The sequence below is a fragment of the Mytilus californianus genome, unplaced genomic scaffold, assembly GCF_021869535.1.
Source record: "Mytilus californianus isolate M0D057914Y unplaced genomic scaffold, xbMytCali1.0.p SCAF_7, whole genome shotgun sequence".
Classification (NCBI taxonomy): domain Eukaryota; kingdom Metazoa; phylum Mollusca; class Bivalvia; order Mytilida; family Mytilidae; genus Mytilus; species Mytilus californianus.
Window position 1 is genome coordinate 48,992,018 of NW_026262723.1, and position 26,237 is coordinate 49,018,254.

Consider the following 26,237-nt stretch of genomic DNA (forward strand, 5'->3'; position numbering starts at 1 on the left):
TTGTTTTTGTCAAAACATCGATCAGAAGGTTTTGATGCCAAAAAACATTTATAAACTTTCAATTTAGCAAAGAAATACTAGCTATTTCACATTCCAATGCGGATATAAGGACCTTCAGCATGCTCAAGTGGATCCAAACTGACAGCAGAAAAACATTGACTCAACGATAGTTCACAGCCTCCTAAGTGTTAAGATTAACAACTACAAAAACTGTTACAAGGATAAGGATTACTTTAGTACAGAGTCAAGTGTATTAAAAGCAGCCAAGTCAGCTTCTACTTCTTAGAATAACACTGTGTGCCAAGACAAGTTCTGTAGAACTTATTAAAAAACATGTGTCCATGTAATATAGACAGTGCTTTACCTTATATATTTTAAAGTGTTTAAAATAATGAGTCTTAAGTTTTCTAGCAAAATGACTTTCTTAAAAACCATGCTGCTGCATAACTTTGGTTATTGTTTGTTTGTTTATTTATCACGTTATAAATATGTATAGCAAATAATTTTTAAACGACCGCAAACAAATTTTGTGGTCGTATATTGGTATCACGTCGTCGTCGTCTTGAAGTGATTAGCTGTCAATTTATTTTTAGAAGTTACTAATAAAAATGCTGATTAAAGATATATTATTTTTAGACATGGTTATGTATGTCATTTTCTATTTTAAGACTTTTATGATGTATTTAAATGGGTAATTATGGTTGCAAACTCCATTGGAAATTTGAATTGAGATAATGACCATATCTTGAGGGAAATATTTTGTTTTTTTGGAAAAAGGCGAGGGGGGAGGTGAAAAAAAATTGGGAGGGGGAACAATTTTTTTCTCATTACAGATTTCAGAAATTAAAAAGAAAATTTTTTCAAATATTATTTTTTTTTTGCCAAAAAAAAGGGGTGTTGTGAAAAAAAAATTAATGCCAAAAAAAAGGGGGTGAAATTTTTTTTTTGAGGGGGGGGGGGTCAATTTGCAACAGCATAGTGTATTGCATTAAAGCAAAAAAAAGAGGGTAATTTTTTTTGGGGGGTGGGGGGCAATTCGCAACAGCATAGTGAATTAGACAAAAGCAAAAAATTGAATATAAATTCAAATCATATAACCAATTCGAAGTTCTTTGATTTACAGTTATTCTGTGTCAGAAACCTATTATGTGTCACACATTTAATTTCAATCCAAATTCAGACCTGTATCAAGCACGAATATTGTGTCCATTTTTGCCGCAAATGTTCAGGGTTGGACCTCTACGGTCGTATCCAATTTGTGGCCGTTTCATAAAGTTTGTGCTTTAAACTTTGGGTTATCAAACTCAGTAGGCAGTTGCATCATGGTCTTTGGACGTGTCATATATCCCAAAGTCGGATCACTTTGACCTTGACTTTGTCCATTGATACCTACATGTATGATAGTAAAACCTTGTACAATTCGTGTATGGGTCATACCTTTTGTACCTTAATATTTTGGTTAACCTACTGGGCTAGCGAGTAACTGCATGGTATGCCGCTTAACTATTGCATTTGGGCTTGGGGTGAATCATATACCAAAGTCAGATCATTCTGACCTTTCTCATTTGACCCCTATGATAGTTAAACAGTGTATGGTTTGTGTTTGGTGCATACGTTTTGAACTGTATCACTTTAATTGACAAAACTTTGTACGCAGAAGCATCATACTGACCTTGACATTCAATTTCAGAATTTACACTTATGAACCTCACACGTTGTTCCTTGGTCAGTATGATTCTTAACGATTGACCTATAATTAACAATGTGTCAACTCAACACAGAGGCAATGATTATATCAAATGAATGGCTGAAAACCAAAAAATCTCAAAGTGTCATTGCCTCAATGCTGAATTTCACAGCAGCAATTAAAATGTATTACATGGTTATAAGTACCTCTATGAATCTAGTGTATATTAACTTTTTATTCCTGTCTAAATATTGTCATTGTTGGTTAAAGCCTTTATTAATAAAATCACTTTCATTACAGTTGTATTGATTTACGTTTGCTGTCTTTAATATTTAAAATAGGAGATGTGGTATTTTTTGCGAATGAACCAGCTATCCAAAAGAGTTCAAAGGAGGAAGATATATAAACAATTATAGGTCACCATACGGTCGTCAACAATGAGAAAAACTCATACCATATAGTAAGCTATAAAAGGCCATGATATGAAAAATGTGGAACAATTCAAACAAGAAAACTAACGGCTTGATTAGTAACAATACAATTTACTAAAAACAAATATGAAGGACCTGAATCAATAAAAAATACTAAAATCACAGGCCCTTGACAGGGGATTTCACATGAATAAATTAACAGAGCTTTCTGTATACTTGATTATTTTAAATCTACAGTTTAAGGTTGCAATAGAAAATATCAAAATTTTACATGACATGAAAAAAAAATGATTTTTGATAATTACTGATGAGACAATGATTAAGTAAAAAACATAAGAGCTGTGATTAAATACATACTTGAAATAATACACATCTACAACCTATTTGAAATAATACACATCTACCGTTGCAAACTTTCCATGAAATCTTCTTTAGGTATGACTTTACCCCAAAGATTTTTTTGTTATGGGTGTCCCAAAATAGGGAAACCCCTTTTTGACAGTTTTATACGAATGTCCGGTGAGTTTATATTGAACAAAGGAAAGATTTTACACCATCAAATGGCCCGAAAACACAGTTATTTCGTAGTGAATTTCTTTTAGACAACAGATGAAAATTACAAAAATCCCACCTGCGCTTTCTCAATTAATTATATTTTTAGTGTGGTGTACTACTTTTGGGACACATTATATCAAAATTATAGTAAACTTCATCCGCTCTAACTCAAAATATGGACAATTTTATGTTAAGGGGGTCTTGAATTCTTTTGACAGCTTCCGAAATACTAATTTTTAACCTTTTTTAGCTGGACCAAATCACTACTTTACTTTAAAATTCATGACCCAAATTTTTTTACAGTGTAATTTCATTCCCCTACTTGCTATTTGAGGCAAAAAACATGAAGAAATAAATTTGGAAAGGGTATAAAAAAAAATTACAAGTAACACACTGTCCACACTAGGGACTATATTTACACTGTCCACACTAGGGACTATATTTTTTAAAGGACGATAACTGTGTTCTCGTACAATTATAATAGTCCCACGAGGTATATAAGAGGTCCTAGCAAGTATTTGTATAGGAATCTCGTGGTTTATCGTTTCCTCTTACGCGGCGAAACTTCACTACTCGCCACTGCTACTTGTCACTTATGTTATATACTTGATTTGTATATGGTTTTTGGAAACGTAGTTCAGTACATATCATACCGGAATCACAAGGGTGCTCCGGGATGATGTTTGTAAATAGTAAACCATCTATATCATCTGTATCATGCCTTCTCTCTCTCTCTCTTTCCCACATGTTAGGTAGTTACACACAAATATATTGAGAGCAGTAAAATTAGATTTTAGAAACGATTTAGTGCTTTATTAGCCCCTAGCTCAAGGACGTTGGATGGTGGATGACCTCAAATACTTCCCGCTGAGGTAATGAACATTTTATATTTTGTTTGCATTCCGTCTTTATAAATGAATTAATTGACATTTTGATTGTGTATATCAAATGCAAATATATTACTTGAACAAATTTTGATTTTGAAACTTGAAGTTAATTGGTAAAGTGTTTAAGTAAGAAATTGGCTAAGATATTGGATTTTTTAACTGGTTATGAAATCCTTTTCTCTGACAGATTAATCATAATTAAGCAATAAACTTGTGTTGTAATAATCTTAAACTCTAGTGTCCATGGTATTACTATAATGTGCACTATAAAGTACAAATTATTAACACTCGTCAATTAAAGTAAGGTTCAATTATATATTTACACTTATGATAAAATAGTATACATGTTTTAAGCAATAATGATCTTAAAGTAGATTGCCAAAAAGAATTGAAGTTTTCAGGCTCCTTAAAAAGTTTATGGAATCAATTATTAAGGAAAAACCTCGAGGGAAAAACATAACATTTAATATCCCAACACAAATGCAAGTACATAAAATACAACATAAGCTTGAAATCATAAAAAATAAAAATCCTTGTTACTGCTATAAGCGACTATTTGATAGATTAAAAGGTTTAAGAAAAATTATTTAAGGAAAACAAAAGGAAGAATTTTTTTTTGGCGAGCTACCTTTTGATAAATTATTTATGGATTTAAAAATACAGTAAGTGGGAAACACCTTCAATGTCGTCCCTCCTCTGGGTACGGTGGGGAGATAAAGATTTTTATTGTTGCGAGCAACCATTTGATGAAATATAACTGGGTATAAGAATTTTTTTAAGTAAGACAGGAGAAAGATTTTTACCGCGCGACCATTTGATGAATTAAAAATGGATTTCAGATTATTGTATTAAGATAGGCAGGACAAATGTATTAAGAAAGGCAGAACAAATAGCAGATTTTATTTATAGTAAGGGGTAAATCTCTTAGTTAATTTATCTTAAACCGGCGTTTTGCATTTGCGCCGATCTGCATTTCACTTGTGACGATTTTTTCTTTCAATTGCACCAGTTTTATACGAGAGCATGACATATGTAAGGTATCCTTAAGTATTTAACGACTAAAAAAACCTATTTAAAAACGTAACTATAATAAGAAAAAAAAATCATTAACCTCGCAAGATCTTTCTATGATTTTTTTTAGTATTTATATTGTCTTTCTATTTTTTCCAAATTAGATTACTAAAAAATCATTTGAATAGGCTATTGTCTCATTCGTAAAGTCTACATCTCTCTCCACCTGCATGGACTTTCAATGTAGCCATTATGTCAACATATGGTAACAACAGGCGTCGCTCTATATAATTAAGATTCTCTCAGTATCAATTATAAATAATTTTATACTCACTTACTGTCTTGTAATCTAATTAATTAGTACAACAACCGATTTGTTTTTGCAACGCAACTTTAACATCACAAAGAAACACTTGATGAAAACAAATAATACAAAGAACAAACCGGCTGGGACGTCGCCCGGGCTACCAAGGTCTTGATTGGGGACTTTCCTTTTTGAATTTTCCTCGGAGTCCAGTATTTTTGTGATTTTACTTTTTACTTACAACCCATACACCGTAGCTGTTATATAAGACATCAGAGAAAGTTTAGTTTACACAGTTATGAGAACAGTTGACCAGGAGCTTTTAATTAATTAGATAACGCGTTTACATTGGTACATTATCACAATGGTCACACAAAGTTCTGCTACTTGTGGTCAAAATTATAAAAATATAACATAAATAAAACAAACTTCAAAATTTCACTATTTTACATGCATAACACCTAAGTATCAATTACCCTGTCGTCTTTCAAAATCTCCTTGTACTATTGTACATTTTCGTATTTAATATATTAAAACCGAAAATTCATCATCTTATCGTTTTCAAGACATAATAATTTTTTATTTTTATTTTGACGAACATTTTGAAGAGCCTTAATTACTACAGGTTAGATAATCTGTTCCCTGGCCCAGATAACTATAAATAGAAATTATTTTTCTTATCTTTGCCTGCATCTGTCATCACTCGGTGTCTATAAATAGACACTTGATATCTTATCGCTGACCCTGTTAAGTCTGCTGAAATTGCATGCATGATTAATTTTAAGGTTATCGATCGTAATTAAAGCGGCACATTTTTTATTTCATTGCTTGAAGTATTATTTCTTTCATCTGCATGGTCAAATGTATTTGGTTTTTTTAATATATTTTAGATTAAGATTTCAGTTTTTTTTTTTTTTTTTTTTTTCATATTCAATATCTATTTATTCACATTCTAATAACGAAAAAGGATCCAGATATACCTATAACAATCTGATTTGTTATTTTAATCAAGGAGGTTATATGACCTCCTTGTTTTTTAAAAAGGAAATAATGTTGCAATATTTAAACAAAGAAAATAACTGTATTTCAATTTGCAATGTACTTTCATAATTAATTTAAACGTTATTTTTAATAGACGATATTTTTTTCGAAAAATCCTCGTTTTTATACGACCGCAAAAAATTTTTGCGGTCGTATATTGGTATGACGTTGGCGTCGTCGTCGTCGTCGTCGTCGTCGTCCTCGTCCTCGTCCGGCGTCGTCGTCCGAAGACACATTGGTTTTCGCACTCTAACTTTAGTTTAAGTGAATGGATCTCTTTGAAATTTTACCATAAGGTTCAATACCACAAAAGGAAGGTGGGGATTGATTTTGGGGGTTATGGTACCAACAGTTAAGGAATTAGGGGCCAAAAAGGGGCTAAAAATAAGCATTTTCTAGTTTCCAGACAATAACTGTGGAACGGTGTATGGATCTCTCTGAAATTATACTACAAGTTTCCATACCACAAAGGGATGGTTAGGATTTGCTTTGGGGGGTTATGGCTCAAACCGTTTAGGAGTTAGGGGCAAAAAGGGGGGAAAACAAGGTTGTCCTGGTTAATGGACAAATACTTTAGTACAAAACATAATTTAAAGCAGTGTAAGGGAGATAAATCAAATACATCATTGAAATTATCTCCCTTACACTGCTTTTAAATTATGTATAAAGTAATGGTTAATGAACAATTAAGATAATTTAAAACTGTAAGGGAGGTAATCCAAATACAACGTTTTGGTTACTTCCCTTACACTGCTTTTAAATTTTGTTTAAAGAAATGCATATTTATAAAGGAAGACCAGTAAAAATATCAAAAAAATCCATATGAAAGATTTGACACTATATTTTAAATTCTATTATAAAATAGATTAAGTTAGCACTATGGTAAATTCAAATGGGTAATTATGGTTGCAAACTCCATTGGAAATTTGAATTGAGATTATGACCATATCTTGAGGGAAAGAATTTTTTGGGGGAAAAAAAAGGGGGGGGGGGGGTAAAAAGAAATTGTGGGGGTCAATTTTTTCTCATTTCAGATTTCAGAAATTAAAAAGAATTATTCTTCAAATTTCAAATATTGAAAAATTTCAAGAAGTAATCTTTAATTGCACAGTATGGCGCATTAGATTTGTAAAATCTTTGACCACATTTATTTATTTGTTATGCCGAATCTAACCGTGTATTTAGATTTTTAATTTTGGGCCCAGTTTTCAAATTGGTCTACATTAAGGTCCATAGGGTCCAAAATTAAACTTTGTTTGATTTTAACAAAAAATGAATATATGGGGTTCTTTGATATGCTGAATCTAAACATGTGTTTAGATTTTTGATTATGGGCCCAGTTTTGAAGTTGGTCCAAGTTGGGGTCCAAATTTTAAATTTTTTTTGATTTCAACAAAAATTGAATATATGGGGTTCTTTGATATGCTGAATCTAACCATGTATTTAGATTTTTTATTTGTGGGCCCTGCTATCAAATTGGTTCATATTGAGGTCAAAAGGGTCCAAAATTAAACTTTGTTTGATTTCATCAAAAATTGAATTATTGGGGTTCTTTGATATTCCAAATCTAACCATGTATTTAGATTTTTAATTTTGGGTCCCGTTTTTTAAATTGGTCTACATTAAGGTCCAAAGGGTCCAAAATTAAACTTAGTTTGAATTTAACAAAAATTGAATTCTTGGGGTTCTTTGATATGCTGAATCTAAACATGTGTTTAGATTTTTGATTATGGGCCCAGTTTTCAAGTTTGTCAAAGTTGGGGTCCAAAATTAAACTTTGTTTGATTTCAACAAAAAATGAATATATGGGGTTCTTTGATATGCTGAATCTAATTATGTATTTTGATTTTGGACATTGGACCATAAAAGGTAAATTAAAAAAATTCAAGTTCTTAGACCACATTCTTTCTGTGTCAGAAACCTATGCTGTGTCAAATATTTAATCACAATCCAAATTCAGAGCTGTATCAAGCTTGAATGTTGTGTTCACACTTGCCCCAACTGTTCAGGGTTCGACCTCTGCGGTCGTATCAAGCTGCGCCCAGCGAAGCATTTTATTTTACATCCATTCAAGGACGTATAATAGATTACATACGTCCTTGGTCTATTCTAGACGTAAAATTTTAATAAGGTGCAAGAAAGACTTCTATTTAATTTCAGTATAAAAAAAATGAATTAGCCTGCTTTGTATATCAAGTACATCTTCCCTAGACTCAAAATCTTTAAATGAAATGCTAGTAATACTTCTTTTATAGATTTTAGTTTTAACGATTCTCGTTCCGAATATAAATCGCATTGTTTACACGAAATCTTATCTCATATCTAAACACAGCTGGTTTCAACGTTCGACTCTAATTAAATTAAGTACGCATATATGTAGGTAAATATTAGCAGCTTGTAATTGCGTGCAAGGAAGTATTTAAATGCTTATTAAAGTAGCTTGCATCATAATAAATTTCGCATCATATGTAACATATCTCTATAGCAACTTTAAGATGCTAATGCTTATTCAACAAGTCAATTAATAAGCTATTGCGCATGTATATGAAAGGTGGTCATAGAAAGAACAGATGTATTCCGAATAACATCCGGTGTTCCGAAAGACTACGGACATCGTCCAATATATACTGCGTAAACCCTCAGGGGTTTACGCAATAATGAGCAATGATGATGATGATAAAACATTCCTTATCTCCCTACTTTATATTTAACACCACTCTCAACATGCCATAATTGTCCTTATTTACAATAAAAAGAAAATATTATCCTCCACACACATGGTAATGAAAATACTGAGATATAATTTACAATTCAGTTGAAATAATAATTAGCATAAAAAAAGTTCTAAGGTTCACGTATTGACTTTTTTTTTTAAAAAGCAACTTGTTACTCAATTTACCAATTTCACGATGTAGCTTAGCATTGCTCATTATCATACAGTTTGTCACTGCAGTCTAAAAACACATTCCTTATCTGCATGGTGATTTTTTGCAGACGATACATGTATAATGCACATTCTAGTGACCTCTCTGGATATTTATTAAGTGACAGTTTTATATCAAAGCAAGCCATTCAAGAAACGAATTTAAATCATTACCGACCATACACGTTCATTTGACAACATAACCAACATTCCAAAATCTACTCCTCGAACGGACATTTCTCATTTACAATATACAAGAAGCACAACTTCATTAAAGTCTTCGCCATATTCATCCGCTACCATTCCAATGGAGAACATTGTAAAGTGTAGGGAATTTTCGGGTTATCCACAAGAAAACTTTCTTGCTGAATTCAAGTCTTACTCAACTCTGTATGATCTGCAAGATCCTAAACGAAAAGTTGCAGCATTTCACCTGCATCTCAAAGGTCCAGCACTGACATGGTTTAATGATGTGAAAAGGGCTTCCAATTCTGATTGGACTGTATTATCAGCTTTGTTTAAAACACAATATATGGATTTCGCAGGTCAAAGTTCAACAATGCTGATGACAAATGAAATTTTTCAAAATATTCGGCTAAGTTCAGGCAAAGCAATTGAAGATTTTTACTGTAATTTGGTCGAAAAAGCACAAATTCTGTCGAAACCAGAACATGAGGTTTTATCAAAATCTATTACTGGTATTCCGGACAAGATGGCGTTTTTCGTTCGTGCCGGAAACCCAACTACCCTACAGGCAGCATTGACTTCATCAAACTGAATGGCAGATGCGTGTGGATATCGAACAGAAGGGGTTGTTACACAATCCATTAAGACTGAGGCTAAGCCAAGACCTGATCCCACCACGAAAAATGAAATGGACGATCTTAAAGATCAAATAAAGACGCTTACATCTATGGTGGCCAATATCACGGTACAAAATAATAGTTCAAATCAAACACCTAATTACCGACGCCAAGACTACCGCCAGTCACCAACCCACCCGCCTCGGCAACAAAATTCTCGTGAATGCTACGGTTGTCGAGGGCAAGGTCACATTCATCGCAACTGTAATTGGACAGTAACTGGACCTGTCAACACATCAGCCACATGTCAGTTATGTTCCCAGCAAGGACATACTGCACAGTTTTGCAATACATACCCTTCAGCAATTCCAGTCGGGAAAAGGCTAAAACCCGGGGGACAGGCACGGTTGTCCGGTCAAAATTTAGTTAGTGCCAGCATAAATAAAAACAACGGAACTTCTTTTGTACATTTGCAAATTTCATTTGAAGATGTAAACATTGCAACATTGGTAGATACTGGTAGTTCAATTAATGTTATTTCACAAACTTTGTATAATACTCTTCCATACAAATCTAAATTGAGTTTTGAACAATTTCCGTCTGAAGTGCAACTTGCCGATAATACAAAGGTTAAAGTTTTTGGTTTAGCAAAAATCTTGGTTACGTGTTACAATGAACAACATGCAATTGAAGTTTATATTTTGCCGTTTACGTCACATCCGCTAATTTTAGGAACTAATTACTTGCATAGTAACAATATCATTTTTGATTTTAGCAATTTTCCCGCTAATGTCAAGTCAGTCAAAGTGCAAACACACAAGAAACTTACAATTCATCCTAATTCCGAATGTATTGTATGGGGACATGTTCCTACTTATGTTCTGCCTGGATTAAATGGTGTTTGTTCGAATCATAAGTTCATACTCGAAAAAGGTTTAATGGTAGCTAAATCTCTTATCACAGTTTCTTATAATCACAAGGTTCCTGTGAAAGTTTTAAACGCAACAGCACTGAGCGTTATTATTCCGAAAGATAGAGCTATAGCGGAGTTTTTATCGCTTAATTCCGATTACAGTTATGTACCTATTGACCAAAGTTGTCCAGTTGTACAGAATATTGATATTGTAAATAATTGTGTTACACCTGATTTTAAAGATTGTAGTGATAGTTGTAGTAATGAATATATAGAGAAGGTAAAGGATCAATTCACCTTGTCTGATCACCTTTCAGAAAGTCAACAAACTGAACTTGCATCACTTCTTTACAAAAATATAGATTTGTTTTTTTACCGATGACAATCCTAACTTGGGATATACAAAACTAATCGAACACACGATTCATTTGAAGCCCGATGCTACTGGTAAACACCAGAAACCGTATCGATTACCACCATACAAACGTGAGATTTTGAGACATCACTTAGATAAACTTTTGAAACAAGGTATAATCTCACCAGTCAGTGAGACCGAAGATATGCCAATAACAAGTCCAATTGTTTTAGTAACCAAACGTTCGACATCTTCCGACCAGCATGCTCCTCAGAACTTTCGTTTTTGTTGTGATTTTTGTTACTTGAATTCTCATACACAGGAATTTAAGTATACAATACCAAACCTGCAGGAGCTTACTGAATCGTTTTCGGAAATGACGCCGAACTATATAACATCCATTGACTTGTCATCGGGATTTTTCCAAAAGGGCATAACACCTGAATCTTCCCATTATACAGCTTTTAATATATGTTTTGGGACTTATAAATTTTTGAGACTACCTATGGGTCTAAAAACGTCACCCAATACATTTCAATTGTTGATGGACAGGGTGTTACATGGACTCAAATTCAAATCTTGCTTACTAGTATGTTATTTAGATGATGTTTTAATAATATGTCCCGAGTCTTTTGACCAGCACATTTCTGATTTAAGTGAAGTACTTAGCCGTTTTAGGAATGCAGGCTTGAAGCTTGGACCGAAAAAGTGTTCTTTTGCGGCACAATCATGCGTTTGTTTGGGTCATCTTATTTCGAAAGATGGAATATTGTCACCTGCAGATCGTGTTCAAGCAATCCTGCACCTCGAAATGTAAAAGAACTTAGAAAACTTATTGGACTTTTTAACTGGTTAAAGAAATTTATTCCGAATTTTAGCGCTACAATTAGCCCTCTTACTAGACTTTTGTAGAAGAATCAAACATTCAAATGGGGAAAAGAACAAGACATATAATTTAACGATTTAAAAGATCGCCTTGTCAACTCTGAAATGTTGAGTTTTCCTCAATTTAATATGCAGTTTCGTTTGAGCGTCGATACATCTTCTCGTGAATTTTATATGTTGTACCAACTTGATCCGGAGGACAAAACTTGTAAACCACGAATTATTCGTTTTGGGTCTAAAAACCTTAGTCGTTGGCAGCAATCGTATGGGCCAACTAAATTATAGCTCTTAGGAATGGTTGTGAGTATATTGGATTGTTCTGACTATCTTAGAGGAAACCAGTTTATTGTGGAATGCGACCACCAAGCGCTGAAGCCTTTATATCAAAAGCAATTTAAGGGTGCAATTTATGAGCGTTGGCTTTCTATTCTTCAACAATTTAATTTCGAAATAGTATATAAGAAAGCAGAGCAAATGGAAGTACCAGACGCTTTGTCGAGATGCCAAAATCTCCATGCAGACATTGTCGAAAGTCCCGTGGAAGATGACCCGTATTTTCCTTTCCTTCCGGACAAAATTGGACATATAACATTACCAAACGGTCAAAACTTTGCAAATTTATTTCAAAATAAACTAGAGGCCGTTCAGGCTATACATGTGTCAACAGAAGAACAACAATCAGAACGTTCTGATCCATATGATTCCGATACAGATGAACCGCAAGATGAAAACAAACAATTTAAGATAAAGCGTCAGCGCATATTACATGAATCGTCAAAATCAGATACGGACATTGGTATTGATAAAGTTGTTAATGACAAAATTTTAGCTAAAATTTCTATGCCTATCAATAACATTAAAGAGATACAGCGGCAAGATCCGTCAGTGTCCCCCATTATAGACTATTTAGAAAACGATATACTTCTTGATTTACTAAAGGAAGCAAGATGTGTGCTATTGAAATCTAACGATTTTGCGCTCATTGATGGTATACTGTTCCATTCAAGAGTTGCAAAATCTAAACGCAACAAAATGATGTCACATTATCAAATTGTTATACCTCGAGCGATGATACCTTCTGTATTAAAAGTGGTTCTTGATTCGCCTCTCGGTGGCCATGTCGGAATGAACAATACACTTGACAGAGCCAAGGAACATTTCTTTTTTCCAAGAATGGGAAAAATTATAACTGATTATGTACAAACATGTCATTTTTGTCAAGTCCGGAAAGTTACAAATTTTAAAACCAAGCAAGCCATTGTGGCATTTCCGACTCCTTCTGAGCCGTTCGAAGTGTGGCAAATCGATTTATGTGGTCCGTTTCCAAAGTCAGTAAATGGAAATACTTATGTTTTCACTGCGGTCGACATGTATAGCAAATTTATATTTGCGCATCCATTGAGAAATAATGATGCTTTGACAGTTTGTGAAGTAAAAAGTTAAATAACAAAAATACTGAACTCCGAGGAAAATTCAAAACAGAAAGTCCCTAATCAAATGGCAAAATCAAAAGCACAAACACATCAAACGAATGGACAAAAACTGTCATATTCCTGACTTGGTACAGGCAATTTCTTATGTAGAAAATGGTGGATTGAACCTGGTTTTATAACGCTAGCCCTCTCACTTGTATGACAGTCGCATCAAATTCCCTTATATTGACAACGATGCGTGATTAAAACTAACAGACATAATAGGTAAAAATGTCAAAATAGGGATACAGCAGTCAACACCGTGTCACAATCTTAATCACAACAAAAACAAACAAATATTTAACAAAGAAGCACAAAAAAGAATATATCACATTTAACAACCTCGTTCATTGCTTACTTAATTTTGTATTTTATTTATGTATGCCAAATCAACCCATAAAGGATCGAGGGATTTTAAGCACTTGGACCGAATCGTAATTTTAACATTAACTCTGGCGTAGAATGACGTCAGAATGTAAACGTCACACAGGTAGAGATATAAAATAATTTTGTCGTTCAAAGTATGCAAAAAATATAATAGAACAATAACATAATGGCGGGATGTTTAAAGTACAGAGACACGTCATATGTATCAAAGAAACATAAAAAGTCACACGGACATAGCACACAAGTAAAAATGAAAAAATAATACAAACAACACAATGACGGGATGCATAAGTACAGAGTCACATCATATGTATATCACCAAAAACAGACCAAACAGTAAAAGTAATATTAATAAAGACAAATAAAAGAACACTTTAACACGTTATTAAGATGATAAAGAGCGTCAGTACGCAGAATCTATACTTCAAGACCATCATGTATTATTTGTGAAGTTGATACGGAATATTTATCCACAAGGTCTTGGTACCTTCCGATAACTTTTTTAGAAAAAGGACGAGACGTTCTTTGACATACCCCTGGTTCATCAACTTTTTGCTCAGACACTGGTGACGTTTTACAAAGTCTGAGTAGGAACTGCAAGCTCTTGCATACCGAATAAGTTGGAAATGTATATCCCATATGCAGGTGAAGTTGGTATATTGCTACTAAGGTGGGGGAAATTGATAATTTTAAAATTAAAATCGTCTCGTTTGTCATAGATTCTGGTACTGAGATGACTGTGTATGTAAAATTCGATGTATAAGTCTAAAAATGAGGCGGAGGGAGCCGTGTCTGTTGTTTCTTTAATTTCTAGTTCTGGGGGATTTATTAATGGAACCCAATCAGAAAAGTTCGGATTGTTAAGGGCATACGATACAGTAGCAGGGGCAGATAATTACGTTTTCAAAACTGTTTGTGTTGTTTTCCCGACGTTGTTAATCAGAACGTTGTAATTTCGCGATGTTTCTAATAAGAACGATTACATTTCGCGACCATTCGTCACAACTCGGCCGATTCCGTACCTTCATCTAACCTCGTCCGTGATACGTAGGTTTCCATTACTGATCTCCTGTAAAGGAGGGGAATAAAATATTAAAAATATTGCAATTTTACAAATCATCATGGCTGCGCCCATCAGAAAAAATAGACCCTTTGAATGACTGAATATTATCCATATTATCATGTTATATTTCGTTTGTGAGGAATTTATGTTATCATGGTTAACATTGAATACTTATATATAAATTCCGGTGGTATAATATCCTATCTTCAAAATGTTTGATAATTTTAATATTCATTACTGACATTAGACAGTAGTTCATGTCGTGAGCTTTGCGTAAAATATGTAAATATAGCAATGTGAATTCAGCTGCAAGTATGTGAATATTCCTTTGAAATTGACAATGGACATTTTTGTCACCGTATTGACTTATTTGTGAATTAACAATGAAATGTACAATGAAATGTAACAAATTTTACATTCATAACAATGGTATGCAATGGTATGATCAAACATAACTCACAAATTATCATGTATATAGTATATATATATATATACATCACACTATGCCTATGACTATGTATCGTGCAGACCTGATAATTCACTTGTTTTAATTTTGTTTACCCAAATTTATTGTATAATGGATACACCAATTAAAACTGTATCCAATAGCAAGTGCTGTTTGTTGTGTGGTGACACTGAAAAGAGACTCCATTGCCTTACCAAACATAAATCTTCAAATGAAGGATATATTCAATCAATCGAAACAGCATTAGATAATAAATTGGATTCAAGTCTGCTTGAATTTATGTTTATTTGTGAGAAATGTGCTAATGCATGTAAACATTTTAATAATTTTAGAGACCGAGCTAAAAAACATTTAGATTGTTTTGTATCAAACCTAAGTAACCGTAGAACAAAAAGGATGCCTAAAACACCTCCTTCTTCCATGAAAATCAGTACTGCTGATCAAATTGAAAAATCCGTAGAAAAACTGAGAAATTTAAATTTATGTGAAAAAGAAACCAGTGCTAGGGTAGCCAAAAAATCTAGACAGCAACTAAATTTTAGTACAGAGTTAGAGCATGCATATTCTCAACAAAATGTCATCAAAATGCAACATGAGGAAGAAGATCAAGTGCTATTAAATGATCATGAATATTCAATTCCAAACAAAGCTCTTGAAACCAGCGAAAAAGTGTCAGAAGATTTTATTAAGGAAGCTGTGTCAATAAATACATCTATCAATTCTTACAACAGTCATGACAGTCTCGATAAGCAGCTTTTGTCTGTATGTAAGCTTGGCAAAAGTGTGTTGTTTAAATCCAGTGCTAAAGACCTAAGTGAAAGAAATTGGTTTCTAGATATAGGAAGAGAAATGCTACAACACTGTCCAGAATTTCTGTCATTACTTCTTTCAGCAATAGGTAAATTGATTAAATACAATTGTAACTAGTAGTTTTTATGTCACCCGACTGCATACAGATTTAAAATATAGGGATCACTATCCACTGTCTTGCATCTTCTTCAGTGTTTAAAAAAAAATGGTCACACTTTTCTCAACAACTATATTGGGCACACACTTTGACTCAAAGCTAAATGAAAAATATTTTTATAGCAAAAAACTTTAATATTTACATGTACCATACATGTAGATGATAGAATTAATGTCTCCTGACTTTGAACAGGCACTTATATTGTGTTAGCTGGTTACAAATGAGGGAAGTGCCAGTGGTAAAATAAGCTAAACAAAAGAAACACATGTTTGAACTCATTACCTTGACATAATACCTAACAACTAACAAACAGACCAAGTACACAAAGTAACAGTGAAATTGAGAATGGAAATGGGGAATGTGTCAAAGAGACAACAACCTTACCAAAGAGCAGAAAACAGCCAAAGACCACCAATGGGTCTTCAACACAGCATATATATGAGTACTGACAATTACTTATTGCTAACTAAATGTTGTTCAAAAGCCAATATTACCAGTTTCCACTACATGTATCTTTATTTTAGAGTGATTTTGTTAACATAACTGATCAGGATAATTCTTCGTATGAGGGTTCGATTCCCTCCCTAGGTAACATATGTACGTAATCTTTTGAGCTGGTGCAAAGCGGGTAAATAGCCTAGTGGCCCCACGTTGAATCTTTCCTGATCAGTTATGATGACAGTATCATTCTGAAATAAAGGTTAACAAATTACATTAAAAAACTATAAACATGATAAAGATGTCAGATATTTGAGTTTTTTATCAAATATTTTCATGAACAGTTTGCATAATGCATTATGGCTCTCTTGATCTTTCTTGCTGATAACACCACTATAAACTTTCTGTTAGTACATATCCTATGGATTAAGTGTAAAAAAATATGTTAAAACACTTTTAAAAACACGTGATCTTGTGCAAAACAATTGCTTATATAGCCGATTACTAGCCTTATAATTCTGAATTAAAAGAAACCTTTGTATTACAATACAATAGGGCTATGAAACACAAGTTGATAGGTTGTAACTGCAAACAAAATGGTCACGGCTCTTAAAACGAGAACAGATCACAACTTTTTTTTTAATCATGGAGCACAGAAATTTATCAATGGCACAAGAAAATTAATTGAAGGCGCAACACCATCATAAAACAGGTCATGGAGATCCATGTTTAACGAATGATTAACTCGACAGTGAGATGATCAGGTGTTACTTATTTGTGTCATGAGCAGTTACCTTTCTTTTCAGTCATTGAAATCAATTAATCAATATATTTTAGTTCTAATAAAAAATAATAATATGTTAAAATAAACAAACTCAAAGTACTGCACCAATATTACCTAGATATAAGAAGATGTGGTATGAGTGCCAATGAGACAACTCTCCATCCAAGTCAAAATTTATAAAAGTAAACCATTATAGGTCACAGTACGGTCTTCAACACGGAGCCTTGGCTCACACCGAACAGTAAGCTATAAAGGGCCCCAAAAAATTACTAGTGTAAAACCATTCAAACGGGAAAACCACAATGTAAAACTATGTTGTTCTTAATACCGTAGGTGACAAAATCACAGCTGAATCAAAACTAGCAACAGTTTGCACCATATATGGTATGTTGATGCACTGCAGGAATACACGAGCTAGTGCTATCCAGAAACTTTACACTTCCTTTTGTATCAGATATCATACAGACAACAAGGTTTGTCAGAAGGCAAAATTGATTTCGTGTTTGTTTGTTTTTTTATTTTGTTTTTTTTCCTATAAATTCAAAGAACCAGATATCAAGCTGTTTTGGAACATATTCAAACTCATTTTTCTGAAAACCACCAACATGACCAACTTTTTCTGTAAACATTCGAGCTAAAATTGTGGATTGTCCCAATGCCTCTAGAAAATACATGAAAAAAAATCATCAGGAAAGAGGAAAGTCTTGGACCTAACTGTATTTTTAAATTGAACACTTTGAAGGTCCAACTTTAAAGACATTAAAACTGAGAAATTTTGATCCCTTTTCCGTATGTTTTTTTTTTCAAAAGCACAATAGTTAAAGTGCATTTCTATTTATTTGACATTTCTCATTTAAAACACCAATTTTATACTGATATTTCATTGTATTTGCCTTTGATTAAAACAAAAACAAATGGTGTCTAAAGATACTAAATATATGCTCTTATCTGGAATACTGAAACACTTGGTTTTATTTTCAATATTTTAATTATTTTTCCTCATATATGTTATCTGAAAAGTTTTATAGAATAAAGAAAGGAAATTGGAATGTGCCAAAAAAACAACAGCCTAACCAAAATGTACAAAACAACCCAAGACCACCAATTGACATTAAAAGTGTCATGTTTGCTTAGATTCGGTACAATTTATGTCCATTTTTGCATACTTTTATAATTATTTTCTCATTGTTTATAGTGAAAGGTCAATTTCAACCTACTTTATAGCCTGAATCAACCTTATGGTTTCTGTTTTATAACATGTTTAATATCTTGCATAATCCAAGCTGGCAAAAACAATATGATTTATCTAAATGAATTGATAATTACCTATTTTTTGTACACCTTGGTATGGGCTTGTCAGTTAATTGTTTTTGTTTTTGTTGATGTTGATTATTGCTTGATTTACTTATATGTTACTATTTAGGTCAAATATATTAACCTATTGTTAATAAATTGGTCCTTAACTTGCTGTTAATTGTTACTTGTTATTTTTGTTATTTTTCTTTGATTTATAGAAGTTTTGTATGTTGATGAAGCTGAAAAACAACATTTTTTTCTGGAGAGCACAGAGGTTTGTGGTTATCAATTTATACTTTACATCCTAAAGAGGTAATACATGTATTCTTTAATTTTCAAGTAGTTTTAATAGAAACTATTAAATTCAGAAAATAATTCACTTAACTCTTATATTTTTGAACTAATGAATGAAAGACTGTTTAATGTCAAATAGCAAGTTATGTGTATATTTAGGATCAAAACATGATAATGGAATAATTGATAAACAGATAAATAGTTTTCATTAGACTGACACATTTAGCAGGATTTTATTTGTGATAGTTCACACAGAAACGGTCCACAGTGTTTTACATAAAAGAGATATTTTTTTTTGTTTCCTTTACTTACAAATATATTATCTGTCTCATTTTGATTAATTAAACAATATGTCTAAAATGAAACAAAGCTTTGTATAGTGTTTAAGGGTTCTTGAACATTTGAAATTTTAACCAACTTCTAACATTTTATAGATTCTACAATAACAAACTTTAAACATGATCATGATAAACCAATATGTTGAAATGAAGATTTTTAATTATCTTTCAGCTATTACACAGACTTAATAAAGTTCATATAACCATGTCAGATGAGTCAAAAAGACATATCATGAGGGACTTGTCCAACCATTCAGATGAGATGATAAAAGAACAAATCGCTAAGGGCAATGATGGCAAATTGAATGGGGATAACCTAGATATATACGTCACAACAAATGATATTAGAATGGAAAACAAGAACAAAGATTACCACTTTTTTGCGTCAGATATCACCTTTGATCGAGTAAAGGTTAGCCATCTAAGTAATTCAACACCAATAGGCAATACTGATACAGTCGCTTTAAAGGAAATGATACCTTCATTGGAAGAAGATGCCTTATACAAAAATGCACTGAAAGTGATACTGAGTCGAATTATAGTTAACTACTGTGAAAGCTTCAATTGGATGAAACCTATTATTCCCAAGCACATTCAACATCCTCTTCAAGAAGTAATGAGCCAAAAATCATCAATCCATTGGTTGCCAATCATGCTAAAGAATGAAGCCAAGTATGCTGACTGTGTTCAGATAATGGCTTCATATGAAGACCATCTGTCAACTTGGTACAGAAAGGCAGGAAGAGGTTCTTAAATACATTTTATTATTAAGCAAAACTTACACCCATAAGTCGTAAATGCATAGTAACAATTACATTTTACAACATTATCATTAGGACATTTAGATGAAAATAAATACTTGTGTGCATGATTTCATTTAAATTAAACATACCATACCAATACTCAAATGATTTGACAAAGTATTGACAGATTCGATCATTCTTACTTTCTAAGTATTAATATCATTTATGAGATTTTCTTATATATGTAAAAAGAAATATTGTTTACATCAATCTGTATTTAATTTTTCCTTTTCAAAATGTTGTATGCTGATGATTTCTAGTATGTTTATGAAACTATAATCAGCTGACCTTTCAAAAGTCATTAAGGCAATTAGAAATAATGGTTGTTATGTGTATTTACAAACCTTAGACAAAATGTTACAACAGGTGAATTTTTGCATCAAAAACATGCAATAGTTGAAAATTTCCCTCTCAATCTGTTATCAACTTAAGCAAATATAAAAAAAAATACAAAAGTCACATTACCGGTATGTTAACCGACCAATTTAGAAAAGTTCTTTAAAAAGTACAAATGAATCAATGGACAGTTTTTGTGTTCAATTTCAGAGTTTATCTGTACATTCAAAAATTCTTGGAAAAGGGAAGGGTAAGACAACTCTCCATCCAAGTCAAAATTTATAAAAGTAAACCATTATAGGTCAAAGTACGGTCTTCAACACGGAGCCTTGGCTCACACCGAACAGCAAGCTATAAAGGGCCACAAAAGTTATTAGTGTAAAACCATTCAAACGGGAAAACCAACGGTCCAATGTATATAAAAAAGGAGAAACGAGAAATGCATGTTTAATTGCATTTTTATTAGTTTCATAGAAATATTCTTTAACAGGTGGAGACCTTGACAACTTACAAGTTCCAGTAGGTGGGGACCAATTGACCAGGGTTAGACTCCAAGGAGCGAAATCCTTAAGAGCTGGAGCATTCACTGCAGAAGACAGATTGGAGCATCTAACCCCAATTGTTGTGGAAATGTTTCACACATTGCAAGACTTTTTAGAGGTATAATTTGTCATTAAAATGAATAAAATAAAATGGGACAGTATTTCAACTACTAACCAAAACATGATGATAAAATGAGGCAAACAAATTAATCTCTGCTTTAATATCTAATTTAAAAGTTTTATTTTAACTGATTTGAGTCATGTTTTCTATATTATTCCTGATTTTATTAAATGACAGTCATATAAAAAAGAAGATGTGGTATGATTGCCAATGAGACAACTCTCCACAAGAGACCAAATGACACAGAAATTAACAACTATAGGTCACCTTACGGCTTTCAACAATGAGCAAAGCCCATACCGCACAGTCAGCTATAAAAGGCCCTGAAATGATAATGTAAAACAATTCAAACGAGAAAAATAATGGCCTAAAAAATGAAAGAAAAACAAATATATAACACATAAACGAACGACAACCACTGAATTACAGGCTCCTGACTTGGGACAAGCACATACATACAGAATGTGGTGGGGTTAAACATGTTAGCAGGATCCCAACCCTCTCCCTAACCCGGGACAGTGGTGTTACAGTACAACATGTTCTCTTGCAAATAGCATTTTATTATTCCTTTTACTTTCTAGAAAATGTATAAGAGATTCTTTAAGACTGACAGTGGTAGAGACAAGGGGACTCTATATAGTCTGAAACTTCTAATTCAGAGAAGCAATGTCAATGGAAAGGTCAAAAGTCGTTTTGAGGTATTTATTCATCAACAGTAAATAATGAAATCTTCATCTTTTCACTGTTACCGCAATATTAATTGTTATAGCTATAAGATAGATTATGTACAGGAAAAATCACACGTCAGTTATGATCAGGAAGAAAAAGTCTAACCTTCTTAATACATCTGCACAACCAAGAATTTAGTTCAGATTGGAAGTTATAAAGTAAAAAAAAAAATTATTTATCTTTTGTAGATAAATTCAATTAACCCGTTTCTTAAAAGTGAGCAGTGGAAACTTAAAATCAGGACACATTAGTATTTGAGAATAATTTTTCCTATCAATATCATAAGTTTGCACTGATATATAAAGTTATGAAAGTTAAAAAAAAACCTTTAGATTTATATACAGTCAAACCTGCTTAAGAGACCACCTGTATTAAGCAAAACCTGTGTTAAAAGACCATCAATTTTAGATCCTTCTGTAGTACATTTCATATAAATTGAACCTGTATTAAGAATGTTCGCTCCTCTTGTTTTTGATTTTTGTCAGATATTCGAAATCCTCTGGCCATGGTTTTATCCATGTTTTTCCATTAAGAAATTTTGTCCACTAACCCCTACTTTCCATAATTTTATTACATATAGTTTAAAAAGCCATATTTGAAAATCTTATAAAATCCTTGTTTTTTTTTCAATTTTTTTTAAAGAAACAAGGTGCCAATGTTAAATGTATGAAAAATCTGGAGAGAATCATTTCCCGCCAAATTTTCAATGGCTTATATCTCGAAAACAAGCTAGCACACTTACCCTTCATTTTTTTCTGCTTTTTTAGTTCCTTCATTTATATACTATCAATTTATGGCTGTCTTTCAAAAAGCTTGTTATTTTGAAACAGAGTAGCGAACATCCTTAAGAGACCACCTGTCTTAAGAGACCATTTTTTTGCACTCCCTTAAGTGGTCTTTTAAAACAGGTTTGACTGTATATAAAAAAGATGTGGTGTGATTGCAAATGTGAAAACTCTTCACAAGAAACCAAATGACACAGAAACTAACAACTATAGGTCACTGTACGGCCTTCAACAATGAGCAAAGCCCATACCGCATAGGCAGCTATAAAAGTTTTTTTCAGTTTAATTAAATAACAAATCTTTGTGTTATGCCAATAAGTTCATGAAAATGTTGATGAAAGATTATGTGGATAATAGCTAACAATTTGGTTAATATTTTAGGCACACGAAGATTTTGCCTTAACTGTCGGCTGTGCATATTTCTTGAACTTCATTATGCAGCACTTTAAAATGAAAGATCTGGCTGATACACCATCACACCCAAAAATGCAGAAGAACATCAAAATGATGCATAACAATCACAAGAAGGAACTTTGGTCAATACTTATGAATGATATTGTAGATGAACTTGTAGAAACATTTCCAAAAAAGGTAGTCACTAACATTTGAAAGTTTCACCTACATACCAAATATATTGTTTAATTATATATGTTGTGTACAAGTTATCAGTGTTTTATGAACTGCTTATCACAAATGGATGATACAAGCACACAGTCAGTTGTTTCCCATATATCTGTCATATTTCCAGTTTAATACTGAGTATTAATATAATACACAAAAGACTTTTAATGGATATGATTTTGTTATAAGGAGAAAATAAAAATTGAATTTAAACCATTCAGTTGTCATTGTTTCCAGTTTTTGAGCAAGGAGAATAGCACTTAATGTAACAGGTTGAAGTATATAAATTTTATCACCTGGTGCAAATAGGTATGTGTCAAAAAATATATAACTTGTACAAAAACACTGTACAATTTATAATGTATGTACCAACTGGCATCTTGTACACAACATATATATTTCTGTTTTAAATTTTTCAGCAATTATACAGTCCATAATTATAAAGGCTGTGAACACATCTACTTCACACAATGCATTACAACTAACAAACAGACAAAGAATACATTTACAAAATAATAGTACTAAAAGCTGACATGTACAATTTCAAAGCTAATTATGAGTGTTTCTTGCCACTTTCATTTTAGGGTGATTTTGTTATCATAACTGATCAGGATAATTCTACGTTTGAGGGTTCAAATTCTAGGTAACATATGTACATGTACATAATCTTTTAAGCTGGTTGCAAAGTTAGTAGTTAGCCTAGATATGTTTATAATAACGTTCTTAAATAAAGTTAAAATATAAGATATTAATTTTTTCTAGATTTCATGAACAGTTAGCCATGTGTCCCTCTCCCCCTTTATTGTGTTTTCTTGATCATACTTGTTGACACAATCACTCTAAAATAAAGGTTTAAACAAAAGATGAAAAAAAATACTATAGTACAAAGTTTACACTTAGAGACAATATAGGTCAAAGAACAAATTGTCAGTTCTGAATCCCAGGTCGATTATACTGTACAGTGAATTTCCTGTGATATCAATTTGTTATAAGATATGTCTGACAGCTCTATGTTATCAAATATGTTATTTGGGTGATATCTATCTTCATATTATTTTTAGGCTACACCAGTGAAACTTCAAGTGGAAATTTATGGACAAGTATTTTTTGTACAAAGCCAACAACAAGGAAACATGCTTGCCTTTGAACTATTTATAGGAGAGAGAAAATATATCATTAACATAACCCATGAACAAGCAGCTGCTGGTGCAAAACTCTCCTTAAATGACTTAAACAACACTAGCATTATTATATCCGTTATCAAAGACGAGAGAGATGACTTATACAACTATGTTAACCAGTTTATGCAGTGGTATTTCATTATTCTAAGCTTTAAAGATACAATTTCTGAAGGAGATATTTATAGAAATAACATTAATCTGAAGTTTTGTATACCTTTCTTCTTCAGCCATTCAAATTTATCGAAGTACATGACCGAATGTATCGATTACATTTTGAAGACAGAGATCATGCTGTCAGAAAAAATGGCATTAAAAGTTAGAGCTGGTTCATTTGTCAATATAACTGGCAGAAAAGGGGAAAACAAAGCAGCTGATTTGCAAAAAGAAAACCAAGTGATGGTACTGAAAGACTTGATTAGGGGTTTAGGGTCAAACAAAACAGAAAATTCCATTATAACAATATCAAAAGCAGCACCTGTTGTAAAACAAATTTGTGAAAATGTGGATACTATGCTAGGTGTGATTGATAAAAAAACTAGGCATAAAAAAAGATCTTTTGAAGACGACGTTAAGGAAATAATCAAAGAACTTGAACCCTTGAAACCGTGGGTAAAGCAAACAGGTCGTCAGTTGTTCAGTTTCAAAGAAATAAAGAAATCATCATTTTCGTTTGATCGATCTGATTTTGAAACCAGCGTGATGAGAACAATTAATCGACTTAAAAGAGACCTTCCACCACTACACAATGAAGGAGATGAAGATGAAGACAAAGATGAAGATGAAGATGAAGATGAAGAAGATAGTGATGAGCAATAAACATTTTTGAACAAATAAAAGCACTTATATCAAAGTAAACATAAAAAACATTTGTTAATATTACATTCTTAAATACAAGACTAATGTTTCTAAGGCAAAAAAAAAAATATATGTCTGTTTAAGGTTACATACTTTTAAAAAATAGGGTAGGTAGGTCGGTATTTCCTTTTTATTTTTTTTTTTGTGACATGATTTTGAGTCCTGCCGTTTCGTCTTGTCATGGTCCAAGTTGATCATGGGCCGAGTTTACCAGTTTTTTAATGATTGGATTATTTCCCTTGGTTATTGGTTGGAAAAAAATGGCGGCATAGTGTTTATTTCATCACGAGAGTTGCGAATTTCCTTAAAATAGCTGTCATATTCACGATTGTGAACATTTGGATGTATCAGGCAATTGATTTATATTATTTGCAACACTAACTTTGCTTTTGACAGAAGTTCAGTTTATTTTTCACTTTACAACGGAAATAAAATGACTTAGGGTCGGTCGGGTAACCGTAAACAGACATATATTTTTTTTGGCCTAATATACATGTATAGAATTCAATATTTTTCAGTTTTAAATCAAATATGGAAAAAAAAATATGATATTGTTGCTGCTTCAGGAAACTACTTGAATATTGAAATAAGGGGGGGGATACAGAAGTTCATATATTAAATTTTTGATTGAATGTTTACATATTTAAGGTGCTTCTATTAAAATTCAATTTACAAAATTTGATGGATAGACTTAAAAGTATAAGAGTGTTAAAAATAATTAAAAAAAAATTATAAATGAAATTTCTTTGATTAAAGATATTTTTATTTAAACATGTTAAATGAAAATTTTCTTTAATTTTGTATTTTTCAATAATTGAATGTTATAATCATAAGCTGCAATAGTGTCCTAAAGAAGAAAGTTTCAACAACAACAAAAAATTTGGTTTACATCACTTTTTTTTAAATGCAAAAATCATGACTTAGATGGAAGTTTGTCTCATTGGCACTCATATCATACCATATA

At 32.4% G+C, this 26,237-nt stretch overlaps 2 protein-coding genes across 2 annotated transcripts; both read left to right on the forward strand.

Annotated features, from left to right (window-relative positions):
• Positions 1 to 15,014: 15,014 nt before the first annotated feature.
• Positions 15,015 to 18,048, forward strand: LOC127708444 (uncharacterized). The gene is made up of 2 exons (XM_052213313.1): positions 15,015 to 16,081; positions 17,706 to 18,048. Exons 1-2 carry the CDS (start codon positions 15,295 to 15,297, stop codon positions 18,008 to 18,010), a joined length of 1,092 nt encoding a protein of 363 aa, XP_052069273.1. The 5' UTR covers positions 15,015 to 15,294; the 3' UTR covers positions 18,011 to 18,048.
• Positions 18,049 to 19,463: 1,415 nt separating this feature from the next.
• Positions 19,464 to 25,234, forward strand: LOC127709718 (uncharacterized). The gene is made up of 5 exons (XM_052215382.1): positions 19,464 to 20,046; positions 20,930 to 21,099; positions 21,684 to 21,800; positions 22,998 to 23,207; positions 24,299 to 25,234. The coding sequence occupies exons 1-5, from the start codon at positions 19,506 to 19,508 to the stop codon at positions 25,232 to 25,234; spliced, it is 1,974 nt and encodes a 657-aa protein (XP_052071342.1). The 5' UTR covers positions 19,464 to 19,505.
• The last annotated feature ends 1,003 nt before the right edge of the window (positions 25,235 to 26,237 follow it).

Excerpts from the sequence above, each read along its gene's own strand:
- LOC127709718 (XM_052215382.1), top strand. The coding sequence starts at position 19,506 with ATGTCAGATGAGTCAAAAAGACATATCATGAGGGACTTGTCCAACCAT. Across the intron at positions 21,100-21,683 it reads CATTGCAAGACTTTTTAGAG|AAAATGTATAAGAGATTCTT; the intron begins GTATAATTTGTC and ends TTTACTTTCTAG. Across the intron at positions 23,208-24,298 it reads TAGAAACATTTCCAAAAAAG|GCTACACCAGTGAAACTTCA; the intron begins GTAGTCACTAAC and ends TATTATTTTTAG.
- LOC127708444 (XM_052213313.1), top strand. The coding sequence starts at position 15,295 with ATGGATACACCAATTAAAACTGTATCCAATAGCAAGTGCTGTTTGTTG. Across the intron at positions 16,082-17,705 it reads ATTACTTCTTTCAGCAATAG|GTGACAAAATCACAGCTGAA; the intron begins GTAAATTGATTA and ends TTAATACCGTAG.